This window comes from Penicillium expansum (assembly GCF_000769745.1).
Source record: "Penicillium expansum strain MD-8 chromosome Unknown contig294, whole genome shotgun sequence".
Lineage (NCBI taxonomy): Eukaryota > Fungi > Ascomycota > Eurotiomycetes > Eurotiales > Aspergillaceae > Penicillium > Penicillium expansum.
In genome coordinates this window covers 395,697-411,790 of record NW_015971224.1, presented here as the reverse complement: position 1 = coordinate 411,790, position 16,094 = coordinate 395,697, and the positions used below count along the sequence as shown (strand labels likewise).

At 48.3% G+C, this 16,094-nt stretch overlaps 6 protein-coding genes across 6 annotated transcripts; 3 read left to right on the top strand and 3 right to left on the bottom strand.

Annotated features, from left to right (window-relative positions):
- Positions 1-1,283: 1,283 nt before the first annotated feature.
- Positions 1,284-2,400, top strand: PEX2_087900 (quinone oxidoreductase family protein; the record flags this gene model as incomplete). Its single annotated transcript, XM_016746060.1, has 3 exons — positions 1,284-2,053; positions 2,113-2,287; positions 2,353-2,400. 3 exons carry the CDS (start codon positions 1,284-1,286, stop codon positions 2,398-2,400), a joined length of 993 nt encoding a protein of 330 aa, XP_016601665.1.
- A 454-nt stretch (positions 2,401-2,854) lies between these two features.
- Positions 2,855-5,353, bottom strand: PEX2_087890 (uncharacterized protein; the record flags this gene model as incomplete). Its single annotated transcript, XM_016746059.1, has 5 exons — positions 2,855-4,112; positions 4,172-4,423; positions 4,475-4,492; positions 4,546-4,631; positions 4,688-5,353. 5 exons carry the CDS (start codon positions 5,351-5,353, stop codon positions 2,855-2,857), a joined length of 2,280 nt encoding a protein of 759 aa, XP_016601664.1.
- Positions 5,354-5,863: 510 nt separating this feature from the next.
- PEX2_087880 (inositol polyphosphate multikinase) lies at positions 5,864-7,298 on the top strand (the record flags this gene model as incomplete). Its single annotated transcript, XM_016746058.1, has 2 exons — positions 5,864-5,946; positions 6,086-7,298. 2 exons carry the CDS (start codon positions 5,864-5,866, stop codon positions 7,296-7,298), a joined length of 1,296 nt encoding a protein of 431 aa, XP_016601663.1.
- Positions 7,299-7,568: 270 nt separating this feature from the next.
- Positions 7,569-8,142, top strand: PEX2_087870 (mitochondrial 37S ribosomal protein uS19m; the record flags this gene model as incomplete). Its single annotated transcript, XM_016746057.1, has 4 exons — positions 7,569-7,611; positions 7,688-7,703; positions 7,823-8,005; positions 8,100-8,142. 4 exons carry the CDS (start codon positions 7,569-7,571, stop codon positions 8,140-8,142), a joined length of 285 nt encoding a protein of 94 aa, XP_016601662.1.
- Positions 8,143-10,703: 2,561 nt separating this feature from the next.
- Positions 10,704-11,625, bottom strand: PEX2_087860 (putative TFIID and and SAGA complex TAF10 subunit; the record flags this gene model as incomplete). The annotated part of the gene is made up of 2 exons (XM_016746056.1): positions 10,704-11,144; positions 11,347-11,625. 2 exons carry the CDS (start codon positions 11,623-11,625, stop codon positions 10,704-10,706), a joined length of 720 nt encoding a protein of 239 aa, XP_016601661.1.
- A 504-nt stretch (positions 11,626-12,129) lies between these two features.
- PEX2_087850 (uncharacterized protein) lies at positions 12,130-14,939 on the bottom strand (the record flags this gene model as incomplete). Its single annotated transcript, XM_016746055.1, has 4 exons — positions 12,130-13,371; positions 13,429-14,082; positions 14,147-14,634; positions 14,777-14,939. 4 exons carry the CDS (start codon positions 14,937-14,939, stop codon positions 12,130-12,132), a joined length of 2,547 nt encoding a protein of 848 aa, XP_016601660.1.
- Between the last annotated feature and the right edge of the window lie 1,155 nt (positions 14,940-16,094).

Genomic DNA, 16,094 nt, shown 5'->3' with positions numbered 1-16,094 from the left:
ATAGTATAAATAGTCGGACTTGAAAAGTAAAAAATTGCAGGGGGGGGGGCAGAAATCTATGGTACGTATGAAAGAGAGAGAAAATTTTCATCAAAGTAGACAAAGATGCTCGCTTTAAAGTACGTGCGCCAGCCGGGTGTACAAGGGTATATAAGCGGTGGTGGATGGCATCGGGCATCACCTCGAGAGAACTGGCCTCTGATAGGCCATTTGAGTGATTGGGCAAGAGCAAAAATACACACAAGAATAGGTTCAGGCTGAAGAGAAATCACGAGGCAAGGATGGCAGGTGGAAACCGTGAAACAACTGGTCGAGTCAGCGTCATCGGAAAGGGGTGTGGCTATGGCAGCCTATTGACTATTGGGCACGAAGTGGAACCCCCGGGTACTGCCGTTGCGTTTCAGGTGGACTTATTTAGAATCAGATCAGTCCACTGGATCATATTGGGCAACAAATGAAAAGCCTCAAGTTGCTCAGGGGCTGATGTTTAGGAAACTTGGAGTGACCGTTCAGAGGATAATGACCTGCGTAGTGTCTCAAGTGTATGGATCGGGGGAGATATATTCTCTTCCAAGGTTTCATGATGCAGTCAGCGGCAGATGATACAAAGTCGCTATGTCGTCCTCATGCAGAGCCAGGACCAACTGACATATGCCGAGTCGTGGGTCGTGAGGGATTGGCCCCTCATGGGGCTCCGGGTGGCTTGCATGTTGATTTTTGTACGGAGAAAGCGCTAATACGGCGGGAGATCTGACCAGTGGTTCTGGGAGAGTGCCATAAGTGTCGTGTCAGAGAGGAGCGTGGCATTGTATTTTTTTTTAAATATGTTTTGTTCCTAGAAATCCCGTGTTATAGTGCTGTGTTGCAATAATATAAACAAGTATACCCTTGTTCCGACGGGTGAGGGTGACCCGACGGAAATGGCGTCATATACTTGTGAAGGTCGGGATGTCAATCTTGCTGGATTTGGGGAACTTGTGTGAAGCTCATTGTCAAATCCATATACAGCCCGATGTAATGCGTATAATTAGTAAGATTAGAATTTGTTGATTTCTAAAATACAAAAGAAGAAGAGAAGAGAAAAGAAGAGAGCGCAACAATTCCGCCGGAGATTGCGGGGATCCGATGACAAATATGAAGCCGATGGCGTTCATGTCTCCCATACTCCCCCCACCTACTTATTTATTATGTTTCGCTCTCTTCTACGTAGTAATCCTCGTCTCACAGGAGTTCGCAATCACATTATCCCTCCACTCGTGACCCAATTCGTTCCAATCCGCAACATGTCCATCCCAGCAACCATGAAGGCCGTAGTGGTCGAGCAGACCGGCGGCCCTGAAGTGCTGCAATACAAGACCTCATACCCAGTTCCTACCCCACAAGCAGGACAGCTGCTGGTGCGCAACAACATTTCCGGCGTAAACTACATCGACACCTATTTCCGGACGGGCCTATACCCCGCGCCCAAGCCCGAGATCTTGGGCCGCGAGGGTGCTGGTGTTGTCGCCGCTGTCGGGCCCCAGACTTCTGGCTTCCAGGTCGGCGATCGGGTTGCATGGTTGTCTAGTGGTGGATATGCCGAGTACACTGCAGTACCGGCGGCCCAAACTGCAAAAATCCCCGAGGGGATCAGTGATGAGGATATCATGGCGTCATTCCTGAGCGGTTTGACGGTGCTTGCTTTCGTAAAGGAGACTTATCCCGTGCAAAAGGGCGATTGGGTTCTTCTTCATGCTGCAGCTGGTGGTGCTGGCTTCCTCATGACGCAGATTTTGAAGACTTTGGGTGCTAAGGTCATTGGTACCGCCGGTGGCGCAGAGAAGTGTGCGCTGGTGAAGAGCCTCGGTGCCGATGTGGTCATTGATTACCGCAACGAAGAGGATAAGGATTGGGTTAAAAAGGTCAAGGAAGCGACTGGTGGTCGTGGCGTTGACGTTGTCTACGATTCTGTCGGCAAAGATACCTGGGAGGGAAGCTTGGAGGCTGTCAAGCGCAAGGGTACTATCGTCTGGTTTGGAAATGCCAGCGGGCCTGTTCCCCCGCTTCCTCTTGCGTATGACCTTTCCCTCTCTATATTGGTCTTGGATAGTGATACTAATGTTGTTTCAATAGGAGACTTACCCCCAAGTGTGTCAAGGTTGCTCGCCCGTCGCTCTTCGGATACATTCAGACTCGCGAAGAGTTCGAATCCTACACCAATGAGCTGTTCGGCCTACTGAAGTCGGGCCAGCTCAAGACTAAGATCCACAAAATCTATCCGCTAGAGGACATTGCTCAGGTGCACAAGGTATGTAGTCTCTGTTGTTAGTTGCGTGGAATCCTAGTTATTGTGTATCCTAACCCACTCTACAGGATTTGGAAGGACGGAAGACCATGGGAAAGCCACTGCTGAGACCTTGAAGCAGAACCTGGCATTTTTAAAAAATATAAGCAGATTGTGATACATTCATAGTACAAGACTACGATATGAGGAAATGAATATTCCTTAGATATCCATACGAATTTTATTTCTGGTTCTGCATTTGGCTAAGAAAATATTTGGAAAACATTACGGCAGATTGCAGCAGACTGATCATGTATTAAACCGATAGCTGCACTCAGCGACTTTTCAATAACTGGTCGCCCCCCTCCAGTTGACCCTTGATTTACTCGTTCTTCTCAACAGCCTGCTCCTTCAAAGTCTCCTGGGTTAGCTGTCCCCCGGGTTGTTGGTTCTTCGCAATACCCTGCTTTTTCGAAGTAGTCTGAGTTCCTTGGCTGCCTGTTGGTCCTTGACTGGGCTGTCCCTCAGGTTCCTTACCCTTCGCAATCTTCTGCCCTGAAATCCGGGCTCCCCGCTTGGCCTGCTCCTTTTCTAGTTGTTCCTTTTTTCCTTGAGGAACTTCGCGATGACCTCCGGCGCTATAACAGGCCTGATCTTTTCCGGATTCTTGAAATGATTGATAGTCCGGTCAAGGGTCTCCTTGAGAGCCTCGTCAAAGGGAATGTTGTAGGGCTCATTGCTCAGGCGTGTGCGGGACTGCTCTCCCTCAGTTGAGTTTCCCTTGCCTTTCCGCGGATTCAGATCCACCAAGCCCGTCAAGTCTTTAACTTCCTCCATGTCCCAGCCAAAGGCCTCAAGGGTATGGATAATTTGCCAAACAGCAACCATGGCATCCTGACCCGGCCGGAGATTAAAGTCCAATTCGTGTGTCAGCATGTGCATAGCCCACTCGGCCGGGGTAGGCTCGGGGGGGTGCATGATAGACTCCTTTGCGCGGCGGCGTGCGACTTCCTCTTCATCGGGGATGAAGTTAATAGGCATAGGCTCTACGTAGTCCATCATCCAATCATTGTACATGAACTTGTAAAAGCTTGGCAGGACCGACAGAATTTCATCGAAGTAGTATTGTCCGAAGTTGGTCTCAAAGACGTCCGAGATGATCTTCATGCCGGGCAGGATATGGGCAAACACATGATCTTCAACGAGGAATTCGAACTCGTAGGTCGGGGCAAAACCAGCATCCCAGTCGACCTTCTCCCAGGGAGTGAGGTCAAAAGGACCTCTGGCAGGATCACGGAATTCCTTGGCTCGAATCTTGCCCACTGGGGCGAGATCGGGGCACAGCTCCCTGTAGTATGCGATGATTTCCTCAGTAGGTTCCTCAGCAGAGATGATCTCAAAGCCATCGATGTCTGGAACCTGCTTGGCTTCAATCATATCCCTCTCAGCGAGGATCTTGAATTTGCGAGCAGTCCGATCATTTCCGGCAATTGCAACGGCATATTTGACGACCTTGCGAGCCATTTCAGAGGTGAAGACCTTTTGATCAGCATATCGAACATTCGTCCAAGCCTCGGGGTCATCCACGTCTTCGAAGTAGTAGCCACCAAACAGCAAGGAGCAGCCGCGGTTAAACTCCCCGGGACCTTGGTGGTGTACAAGCCGCTGGTTCATCCACAACTCCTTGGCAGCCCGATCACAGGTCTTTCGGGCTTCCTCAAGATCCTCTGTCTGCTCGGGGCAAACATTGTGGTAGAGCAGGTAAGAAAAGAAATTCTTCATCGTGTCAGTGCACACTTTGATCTCCTCCTCGGTATCAGGATTGTAGTAGCCCATGTAGAATCCGGTCCTATCAACCCAGTTAGCATCTGTGAATTTGAATAAGCGTTCAGATATTGCACCACTCACAGGTAGCCAGTGGCAACATCGTTGAAGGAGATCGGGTATGTCTTTCCCATCTTGGGAAAGATGGCCGTGTTGCAGCGTGCTTGCATTGCCTCTTCTTTGGTCATTTCCTTCAATTCCGAAGGAGTCACTCCCTGTGAATGATTGGGGCCCACACTGACACCGCCGTACTGTAAGTACTTGAGAAAAACCTTGCGTCTGTAGGGATCAAGGCGTCGCTTGTACAAGAAGCGCTTGATGCCTTCATCAATTCGACTAGATGAGTCACATTAGTAGATGTTATGTTAGAATGTTTGAGGATCTTACTCGAGAATGGGCAAAGTACTGTCATGAAAAGTTAGATAATGGTTCATTTAGGAAGATGCATATGTACATACGGATCATAGATGGTCTTGTTCTCCTCGAACTCCACTGGGGTCATTGGTGCATCAGCATAGAAAGGCTCGAACCCCGAGGGTGCATTCTATAAAAACGGTTAGACAAAAACCCGGTGGTTAAACATCAATATCACAGTCCTACCTCTCCTCTCTGGCTCTTGGGGCGCCTCTTATTCTTCTTCTTCTTCTTTGAAGTACCAACGTCAAGTTCCACGTTTGCGAGAAACTTTTCCTCTTCGGGATCATGCTTGAATCCAACATTGGGCACATTCTCCGATACTGACTCGTCCTTCATATGCGAAGTGCCTGCAGTGCTCTCTGGCTCCTTTATACCGACGGCAAAGTCAATTATTTTCGGCAAATCCCCTCCAAGGTCAGCCTCAGCAGATACCTGGGAAACATGCTTGTTAAGCTTCTGGTCCGAATCGATCAAAGGGTCCTCAACCTTGAGAATAATGTCAGTATGATATCCTTTCTGAGATATGAAAGGGGTTAGAACGTAGTCAGCACTCACATTATGCTCAGTCTTGGATGCAACTTCCGGCTTCTTGGGCTCAGAGTTCGCCGGAATGACTGGGTCAATGAAATGAACATGGGCATACTGAGGGGACGATTGACGGGATTTAGCAACCGACTCCGGAGAAGAGGTGAAGGATCCATCCTTGGTAGCTTCGTCAAGGTTAGCCGTGGCATCGTCGCTAGTCATGGCTCCAGTAGGCTTCATAGGCTCCTCATAGACACTGGAATTCAGTGGCTGAGCAGCTGTAGACAAATTGTCTTCATGGGCAGGCTTTGGATTATCATCCATGATGAATGATAAAGGTAACGAGGGATAAAGGTAACGAGGTTTGAAAGAATGATTCCGTGTCGCCCGAAGCGAGAGTAAATGTTGGAAGAGAAAAGGAAAGATCAACGCATAAATACTAGATCAATAGCAAACAACCTTGGAATCAGTGGGATTGCTTAGTCGTGTTAGTTGTGATGATTAGTTGTGATCAAACTCATTCATAGATGAGTTCAAACAACCAAACAACCGTAATTTATGCCTTATCCACTTATCAAATAATTAACAATTTACTGTGCTTTAAAAGGAGAATATACGAAGGAAAAAAGCCAAAAATTGTGGTGTTTGAATAGATACCTTGCTGAGATGTATACATCGTGTTAATCGTATAGTTCGTTCGGAGTTAGGGCCGAATGACATGGCCCCTCATCCCGCATTTCGGCTGTGATTATGCCTGCCATTTCTACGCGGACCTCACTTCTCATTCAGATAGCATATATTTGAATCATTTGGGGGCCGAGTGATTGTATCAAAATGTCCTCAAAACCAGAAAGTCGAAAGACACCACAGCTGGGTAGCGAGGAGCTGATCCCTTTTGACCATGCTGCTGCTGGACAGTAAGTTTCGCCCCCGCTCTGTTCCTGGCGCAATGTCCCGCGCGAATTAACCCAACCGGATGCGCGAAGGAAAACCAACTCTAGCGACTTGAGTACGATATCAGATATGTTGCCATGCTAATAAATTATCTCTATCCAGTGAAGGTGTTCGCTGTACGCCTTCTGGCGCCCTGATCGCGAAACCATGCACGCGGCAGGAGGTAGAATTCTACGAATCCAGCGCTCTCCACCCGGCATTCCAGGAGTTTATGCCCCTCTATGTCGGATCCCTCTCATCTTCCGAGCAGCAGCAACCGCTTTTGGTTGCTGCCGCCCGAGAATCCGGCGTCCTTCCTCTCCTTGACTCTGGCGACGTAACGGCCGATTCCTCCCTTCCTAGCCAACCGACATCGCACACATCCTCCGTGCAAGGAGACAGCGCTGCCCTCGCCAAGGAGGAAGGAGCATGGGTGCCCTCTGGAGGCAAGGAAATTGATACTGGCTTGTCGATCGTGCTGGAGAACATCGCCTGTGGCTTCCGTCGGCCGAACGTGCTAGACGTTAAGCTCGGCGCGCGTTTGTGGGCTGACGATGCGCCACTCGAGAAGCGGAAGAAGCTCGATGTTGTCTCTAAGGAAACTACCAGCTCTAGCCTCGGATATCGCATCGCCGGTATGAAAGTCTGGACTGGCCACAATGGGGAGACCGACGAGGGCGACCGGACAGATCCGTATGCTACGAAATACGAGGGTGCAGAGGGTGAAAAGGGCGAAGTCATCGAGAAGGATGGCTATCGACGGTATGACAAGTGGTACGGCCGCTCTTTCAATAAGGACAATGTCAAGCAAGGCTTTGAAACATTCCTTGCCGGCGCAAAGGCGGGCAAAATAGACCGATCAAAGATGGTCGCGCAGCGCTTAGTGAAAGAATTGCAAGATTTGCAGCTAGTTATCGAATCTGAAGAGAGCCGGATGTACTCTGCGAGTGTGTTGGTGATCTATGAAGGAGATATAGAAGCGATGGAGCACGCAATTGAAGAAGAACAAAAAGCCCCAGCGCCCCGTTCTCGGGGAGAAGAAGAGGATGAAGATGAAGACGACGAGGAATTTGAACTTCCCGAAGAAGCATTGGAGCTGGTCAATGTCCAGCTTGGTGATGGGATGCCTCAACAGGCTATCAATATCAGCTTTGATCCCGAAACTATGCAAATTCCTGAGGACGACGAGGACGAGGAGGACGAGATTCCTAAAGTACACGCCCTCCGGCTGATTGATTTTGCACATGCCAGTTGGACCCCTGGTCAAGGCCCAGATGAGAATCTTCTCAAGGGTGTACGCAGCCTCGTCAAAGTCTTTGAGGAACTGGCAGAGTGAAATGGAGTATAGAATCGCATGTGCCCACAGTTGCTGGCGGCCGTTGGATGCACTACTTACTACCTTGCGGTTTCTGTTCTATTCTGTTTCTTTTCAATTAGCTATATGTAGATCGTATCTTTCACTTATCACTCAGCCAATGTATTGTATTCACTCTTTTAATATTCGAGCGCCAGGGCCGCATATAAAATTGCTGACATAATCCCGCCGAGACTTCGACATCGATCTTCAACATCGCGGAATCGCAGTTGCGGAAACCCTCAAGCCAAAATGTTTCCCACACGCGCCCTTTTCGGCCGGTCGGTCTGGAAAGGTGAGTCTTGTCAGATCTAGAGGATCTCTATTCCAAAATCAATTCCCCAGAAGCCACACGCTAACACTTCCAACAGGCCCAAACATCGTCCCGTACGTGACATCCATGCCGAATAGAAACCAAACCCGCCCTACCTTCGGACCTAGAAAATCTTCTCACAATCGAACTATCTCATACTGGAACCAAAAGCTGACTCAATGATTCAAAATAGCCTCCGTCTCCCTACCACCTTCCCTCCCCCGGCCAACACTCCCCCGATCCGCACCACGAAACGCGCCGCAACCATTCTGCCGAACTTTGTCGGTCTGCGCTTTGCTGTGCACAATGGCAAGACATACGTTGAGATCCAGGTGACAGAGGAGATGGTCGGACGGAAGCTTGGAGAATATGTTGCGTATGTATACATTTTTCTACCACTGCTCTGCATGAGCATAATGGGCAGATTCCTTGTGATGTGATTAGTTACTAACATTTCGTTTACTCGATAGCACCCGCAAGCGCTTCACATACAAGCAGTCTAAGAATAAATAATCGATTCGCATGATCGCCTGGTGCAGATACCTCTTTGCGCTAGGAGAGCTTATTGCATCTCTTTATTTTGCCACACTATGTACAGATATACCGTTGGATTCCATGTGACATTAGCTGCTTTTGGGTCGGAGTTCAATATACATTCTTCTTTTTCCTAGATACGAACTGCAAATCGCAAGGTGCAATGCGACTCGTATATAATGCCTAAATGTAGAAGCTATATATAAAGGTAAATACGTCAATTCCCTACTGACCACTGCTCCTAGCTTAACATGCTGTTTTCTTATAGATTATGATGCACAGACGTTAACTGCTCTAAGTAGACATACCATACCGGCAGTGACTTACTTGTTCTGATTGAGATATACATTGAGAACAGAGTACCTATTCCGGTGACAGAATAGATAGACAGGGTGGTGTTAGAAGAGTGCAATACTGATCTTATCAAGGCTATCTGTAAGTCTATCACGCGTATTGGTCGCTCTGGGTGTCATTATATAGGAGACTTTAAAAAGATACTCCTCCGAAGCCTAGCTGAAAAGGATAGAACTTAAGGGTGAATGGATACATAGCTAGACCTAGATATATCATGATAAAGTTTTCAGTTGAACCAACACACTTCCGTATTATATCTCCCTTCCAGCTCTCTATCAGGTTCTGGGCTCTGCTCGTCGATCAATCTTCCAAGCACATCTCCTTCGATCTCACGAGCCCAGGGAAGCATTCCTCCAGGCAGGAACCCGAGGCGACCTGATAGTAATTTCAAACCCGACCTTACAAATAATCCTAGGAGGGCGAGGCGCCTTGTTTCCACTAGTTCTACATATGTGACCACTTCGGCTAAATCTCTTGAACATAATATCATGACAGACTTTTATTGTGGTACTATTACACTTGGTTTGTCACTGCTGTGGGAGTAGTTTATGTTATTATAACCTCGGAAGCTCAGTTCTACCTAGATACACCGGATAAGATGGACTTCGCCCATCTAATGACCTACTAAGGCGGGTATAAACGTAGATTATACTTGGGAAGAGATTTGAAATACCCTATATACATACTTCTCTTTGAATGATAACTATAAAGCTGGGGGAATACAGGTTATACATGGACACTACACTAAAAGTCAATACCCCAAATTCCAAATATCCTACCCATTTAGGCTGGAACCTCAATGCAGTAAGCATATCCAGTCCACAGCCCCGAACAGTCTCTATTACGAGCCGGATTGGTTTACTAATAGTGAGCACACAAAGAAGGGTTTCATATTGGGGCAAGCAGATTTTGTAATATATTTTGGTTATAGCTAGATAGTAACTAGTAGTACCCAATAGAAACCATGCGATCCTTACTGGATATCAGGAGAGGTTAAAGTGCCAAGCAGCATTAGTAGAATTAGAAAGATTTGTTTGACTAGAGACAAAGTGCTTTCTAATAAGCAGACTGCAGCCAAAAAAAATTAGTTGCTAAGTGTGGCTGGCCAAAAAGGGTGTCTTTCTATGCTAGAAAATACCTGTACTGGCCGGATGAATGAAGGTTTGAAACAAAGGGAACTTGAAATCTTTATCTCTGCTGAATTTCATCACCAGCAGCGGTAATTCAGTGGTAGAATGCAAGATTGCAAATCTTGTTGTCCCGCGTTCGATCCGCGGTCGCTGCTCATTTTTTCTTTTTTTTCCCAGTTCCCTTATCTTTAATTATACCAAGTGTCAAGAGAGGACTACATTGAAGTGCACGGTGAACTTGAGTAGAGAGTTGTAGCTATGAAATCTGACAACAAGAATGCCTAGCGGCTGCCTCTGTATTATAAATACTGTAATCGACGTCGCCTACATATATATCTTAACACCTACCTAGGTACATATAGGCTCCAAACAACTAAAGATTTAGTTAACGACTTATGTCACCCACTTCTTATTGTGTACATGGTAGAACAAGTGGGATTGCAAGTAGTTTCCGCCTCTATTAAAGATAGAAGCCTATACAGACATCCAAAATAGGATATCAAGGCACAAAGAGGGAAAGATGACATTATGGTTACGTTTTAATTAGCTTCCCTCATTATATATTGGGCTCCCATAAATCCCCACCGACCCTTCTAGCACCCGAGTTTAGTCCCCTTGTGTAGTCAATCTTGCATCTTATTTTACAGCTCGCTACAAGCTCCCTTACCTAGGGTTAGTGCGTAACTTAGCTCTCGGAATTAGTTCGCTCACCTAGATGTGAAAAAAGACCCGAATCTCTACATAGGATGGCAGATTTCCAAACTAACAACACATGGTGAATGTTTCATATCATTCCGTAACTAGTTTCTGTAGCATTGCGAACATTGATTCTAGTAACCAAAAAATCACAGTTAGAAAAAGAGAAAACGCCATCCATTGGATCCGCCCACCAGCCCAGACTAACTATGTAGTCATGACCCCAGGTCACTCCAGACCATTTGCACGCCTAAACTCCATGAGCCCGAAAAACTCAAAAGACAAATGATGGGGAAGAGTGCAAATAAAAACCAGGCACAAACGAGAAAAACCCCCCGAAGACCAGTTTCCATCACCGTACTACCTGTAGAACTCGCCTCGCTTCACGCTGACTCCATATTCTGAAACTGCCATTCCAAGGTCCTCCATGGTCAACACCGTGCGTCCCTGACCAGAGCCACCAGAGCCACCACCTCCAAATCCAGGCCGTTGGATACCGAGATGGGTACCGGCTTTGTTACCCTTGGAACCATCGCCGCCAGGAGCTGGGGCACCGCCTGCGCCAGCCGGGGCGCCGAGACCAGCCGCAGCTGCTAGACTGCCGATGGGGTTGTTTGCGGAGGAGCTGTTAGAGGCGCGGATGCGGGCAAATTGGTACGAGTCCGCTGCGATGTCTGAGACGAACTTTTGCGCGGCAAGCGCCAGGAGTCGCGCTAGGTGAGGTGGGGTTTGGCCGGGCCCTGTGCCTGGGGGTGGGAGACCGGCGAGGGTGAGGTAATGGGCGGTGACTGCGTCGGGAATCTGGAGATCAAGGGTCAGTTTTCTTGCTTTTCCTTGGTTATCTGATAGATCTTGTGTTTTGTTTCGTGGGGCTTGCTTTCACATGTGCTTCCGCAAAATCTTGGGGTAGGTCGATGGTGGCGGGGATGGCGTGGTCCACCGTGTGACCAGGCGATCAGGGGAAGCTCAGAGAGTTTGCAGTCTTGTTTCAGAGATGACTTACTATTGGTGCATAGTCGTCCATCTTGCCGAGGAACTCGCGCAAGCTTGTTTCCTTCTTAGAGGGTTCTGGCGCGGGGGCCATGGGATCTTGGCCAGGCGCGCTGGCGTTCGCGTTCACTCCGGTCAGGGTTTCGGTGTTCATCTCGACGTCCTTTTCGATAGAAGCATCAAGATCAGGCTCAGTTTTGATTTTAGCTTCAGATTCGGACGGAGGAGGATGCTCTTGTGATCCGTTCTGAGGTGTGGGTTTGGGAGGTTGCGATGTTTGAGAGTCGGACATGTTGGGCAAATATCGGCGGAAAACCCCTGCAAGTATCCTTGAATTGAGACTGGGCTGCAGACTTCCAAGTACAAGGCCAATCAATGGCTACGGCGGTTATACGTTCGTTTATAGGGAGATTCAAAGTCACACGGGTAGTGCACGGGCCATCCGAGTGGACCTCGGGCTTTTTTACTTCCTCGACTACCACGCTACTTATCATCTGACCATTTCATATGTTGGACTTGAACCTATCTACATCTATACAAGAGTGTTTTTTTCATCATTATCATTCATTTTGATCTTATCACTATGTACTCATACACTTGGAATGCAATAAAAGCAATCGCCCAATCCGGCGCAATGTCGCAATCCCAATAGTAAAACAAATGCGGTTCCCGAAGGAACAAATATCACAATCCAGCCCTAGACTCCGAAACTCAATTGCAAATCCGAAGTTCTCATGACGAATCTTGCGGATGAAAAGCTAAATCAACAAGATAAATGGTTGGATATGGCAATCCTCTACTGTCCCAACTGCATATGAGGATCGATGTGGTCGGGAGTTGGCTGGGCATGCTGCTGAGGGTACTGACTTCCGTGCACCTCCTGGCTCAGAGTCTGCATGAGGTTCTGTTCCGCAGTTTGATCAAACACAGATTGGCTGTTGGCATCTGGTGGAAGGCTGGGCGAGGCGGACATATCATGGCCTGACACGGGTGCTCCATGAGCTCCAGCAAGCGCCATCATACCCTTGATCCCTTCCACATGAGCCTTGTCTTCTTCACCCTGCTTCTTTTGTCTTTCGCGGGCTTCCCGCTTGGCTGCCTGGGCGGGAGCGCGGGTTTTCAATTCGCCGGTGACGAACTTCAGGTAGTATGGTACCTCAATTCCACTCTTCAAGAAGAAGAGCTTCAAGTTGCGAGCTTTGTCCTTCAGCTGAACCTGATTACGATCTTTGAGTGCTTCACTAATGGTTCCACCAGGTCCAAACATTGCAAGAATCTGACTCCAGTGGGGGCCCTTAACGCGGTCCAAGCCAGCCATCAACGCATTCTCCTCTTCGGTGGTCCAAGGTCGACGTTGGCTGGGAAGACCGGATTTGCGGCTGGTCGGAGAAGACTTCGCGGATGCGGCCATCCGGGCACGTTCGTAGAGAACCTGAGTGGGCTGTGACTGAGAGTAATGGGGAATCCCCGGCATGTACCCATGGTTGGAGGACATGCCATTTGCTCTGGCTTGCATAGCTTGCGCTGCATTGGGGTTGTATTGCTGGAAGGTGGCCTGCAACGGGCTTTGCTGGAAAGTCAAGGGGGAGGCCTGCTGCGTTTGATAACCTCCAGGGGGGGTGGGACTATGATGGTATTGTTGGTGAGCTGGCTGTGGTTGTTGTGCAGCAGTGTAGCCATGAAGATACTGGTTCTCGGGTTGGCTCGGCTGCTGCTGCGGCTGCTGCTGTTGTGGTGGCGGCTGTTGGTGCTGGGGTTGCTGCGGTAGAGGCGACGGACTAGCCTGAGACTGGGTTTGTTGGGGCTGTTGTTGATGCTGTTGTTGCGACTGCTGCTGGGACCGTCGGAGGCCATGGCCCTGTAGAGCAATCTGCGCAGCTCGGGCAGCGCGCGCAACAAGGTCGCCGTGCATGTTTCGGTCCACCGGGACTTCAACTTGTTGGTTGAGTGAGAATTGACCCTGGTGGGTGGTGTTGGGTGACTCGTGAGCATCGCCATTTGAACTCGAGGGCTGACGCCCCTTGACAGCCTTCTTTCCCTATGTTATATTAGTACAAGCACAACAACTGAGAAAGCATGAAGGCAACAAACGAACCTGTTGGGTATTGATGGCGTCGAAGTTCTTCGAAATGTAGGAGCTGAGATCTCGGAGGAAGTCTTCCCAGTGGTACTTATCTGGAAGGGCATTCAGCGCTTCCTCGTTGTTGATTTCATTGAGAAGAATATCACGGCGAGAGGTGAGACGGTTCACGAAATCTGTCTCAGAAGGTGCCAGTTGTCGGGTACCAGGACGTCTCGCCAGCAACCGCTGTTCCATGTCATCAGGGAATAGGTTGTAGAGGAGCTGCGTTCGGGTGAGAGATTTGTTATGCATGGCTGCGATGAAGGCCTGCGTCTTGAGTTCGAGGTATAAAGCACCTTGAACCTTCAGTAAACGGCCACCTTCAGGAACAAAAACATCTAGGAAATGATCGTTGAGGTCCGCAAATCCAATTTCCTGCGATCCGAAGATGCTCGAGACGAAGGACGCCAGGTTTGCTTTGCGAATGACATCAATTTGAGAAGGGTCTGTGATTTCAAGGTCCGTAGGCTGAAGGAATGAGTGCTTGACGGTGTAGACTCGCTTTGTGTGATCAAACAGGGAGCGCATGGTGGCGTATGCTTGGCCATTTTCGGAGTCAGGTTCGGACACCATAGCAGTGAGGTCTTGGTAGGTGTTCTTGGAAAGGAACGACAAGATTTGCGTAGACTAGGGGGTGATTGGGCAAACGTTAGGATACAGAGATCACGTAAATAGTATCAATTGAACTCACGAGATTGTCCAGAATAGGGAGACTCTGGATCTTGAGGTGAGAGTTGGCCTTGAGGAAAGCAAACCCTCTGGCTCCTGGGAAATCATTTGACGGTGGTAGTTCTTGAGGTCCCATTGCAACGGTTTGCTCCTGGCGCTCTGTGTGATCCATGATCTCGGAAATGATTGTGGCCACGTCGGGGTTGAGATCAGATGTACCATCCTGGGTGGTCGCGATCCCAGTAGAGGTATCATGGGTGTCAAGAGTGCCATGCTGAAGAGATTGGTTTATATTATGATCGGTTTGCTCGACGGTGTCAATGACGCCTTCGCCGAGAGCTGATGCCAATTCTTCTTCGATTTTGTGGCCAGGGCCATGCTGATCGGCCATCAAGATGACATCGTCGGGTAGAGAAATATCACCGTCGGGGCCATCGCCTGTACGGCGCTTTTTGGCAGCTGGAGGTGAGCCATGTTCCTCGTCATCGAGGGAATGAGGCACTTTTTGGTCTATCAGAAAAAAATTAAATGGTGAGTATTGATTCAAAGGTTGCATTGAGCTTCATTGGCGGTGAGGGTAATAGATATGGGTGGGGGGTGGTCGAAGCTGGTGAACGGGACGATCGGATAGGCGCTGGAAGAGAACACTTACCAATGTCACCTCCATCAGAGGGGAAGGGAGGAAAGTCAGATGTTTCCTGGCCATCGAATGATGGCCGCACGCCTCGAGTCTCGACCATTTGGACGAAGCGCCTGCCTGAGGTCGGGGTATCAACTTCCGAGAGCAGAAATGAGGGCTTAGGGGTAGGGCGCATTTGTAGGGCTTGCGGAAGAAGGATGGAGGAGCGAAAAGATGATTTTTCTGCCGGGCGGTGGAATTTTGGGGCTTATGGGTGGACGCGTGGTTATTAAAGAAAGTGTGCGTGGAGGTTAATGGATGAAAGGTAGATGAGGGGGAAGGAGAGAAGGCTTGGTAAGAGGAGCGTGGTTCGGTTTACAAAAGTGCGTTTGTTTTATGTCCTCAATATACAAGTTTCTTTTTCGTGTGTTCACCATACCTAAGGTACATGATTTATATTTTGATTTTGTCTCGCACCACTTAGAAAGGTATCATAATTACCATTAACTCTATGAAAATTGTTTATCCACTTGTCATTTTGCTTTACAACTTATAAGCCTGGCAAGAACCCTGCCTCTGATAATGTAACTGCTCAGGTGTTGAATCTAGGGAGATAATCTTATTTCTTATGAATTATCGGATTTGCGATAGCACCATCGTTTTCTGGTATTCTGCTGGAGAATGATAAGGTGTGACATACAAACAGTCCGCCATAGAAAATTGAGAGAGTTCTGGGAGAATCATACCATTACCGACCCGTCAATTGTTTCATCGAGTACATACATAGAGAACCGATATCTTCTCTAGGAGCCTCGTTTACAACTATGGGAATATAGCAGTATTATCGCCCGGTTCAAATAGTATAACAGGATCTGGACCGAGCGCCACTGAGGGTGAGTCAGATTTCGGTCTGTCAACTCTCCGGAACTAATCTTCTTGGCTTGGATTGGCTTATGTGGGAGAAAATACTCCCTGCGTATGTAAATATCATCACTTTTTTCTCCTTTTCTCGCTCAGAGGAAGCTATGGTACCGGTACCTGTGTTGAACAACTTAGGTCGACGGGTACCTCACCTAGGGCGGAAGGCTAATGCCGTTTTAAGACTAGCGTGTTAAGTATACCTTTCGCAATTTGTTCACTGGCGATGCCTACATGTACCTAGGTACGCTACTTATAATCTTTTGACGAAATTTTGTTTTGTAGACGGTATTCTATTATTCTATACTATCATATTCAATAACTAGAGTATTACCTGGACATGTATGTAGGCTGGTGTGTATAACTACAAGCCCCATCGACCCTCGGATAAATTGTGCGCGTCATCAATCCTATTTTACCTGAGTAAATCGCG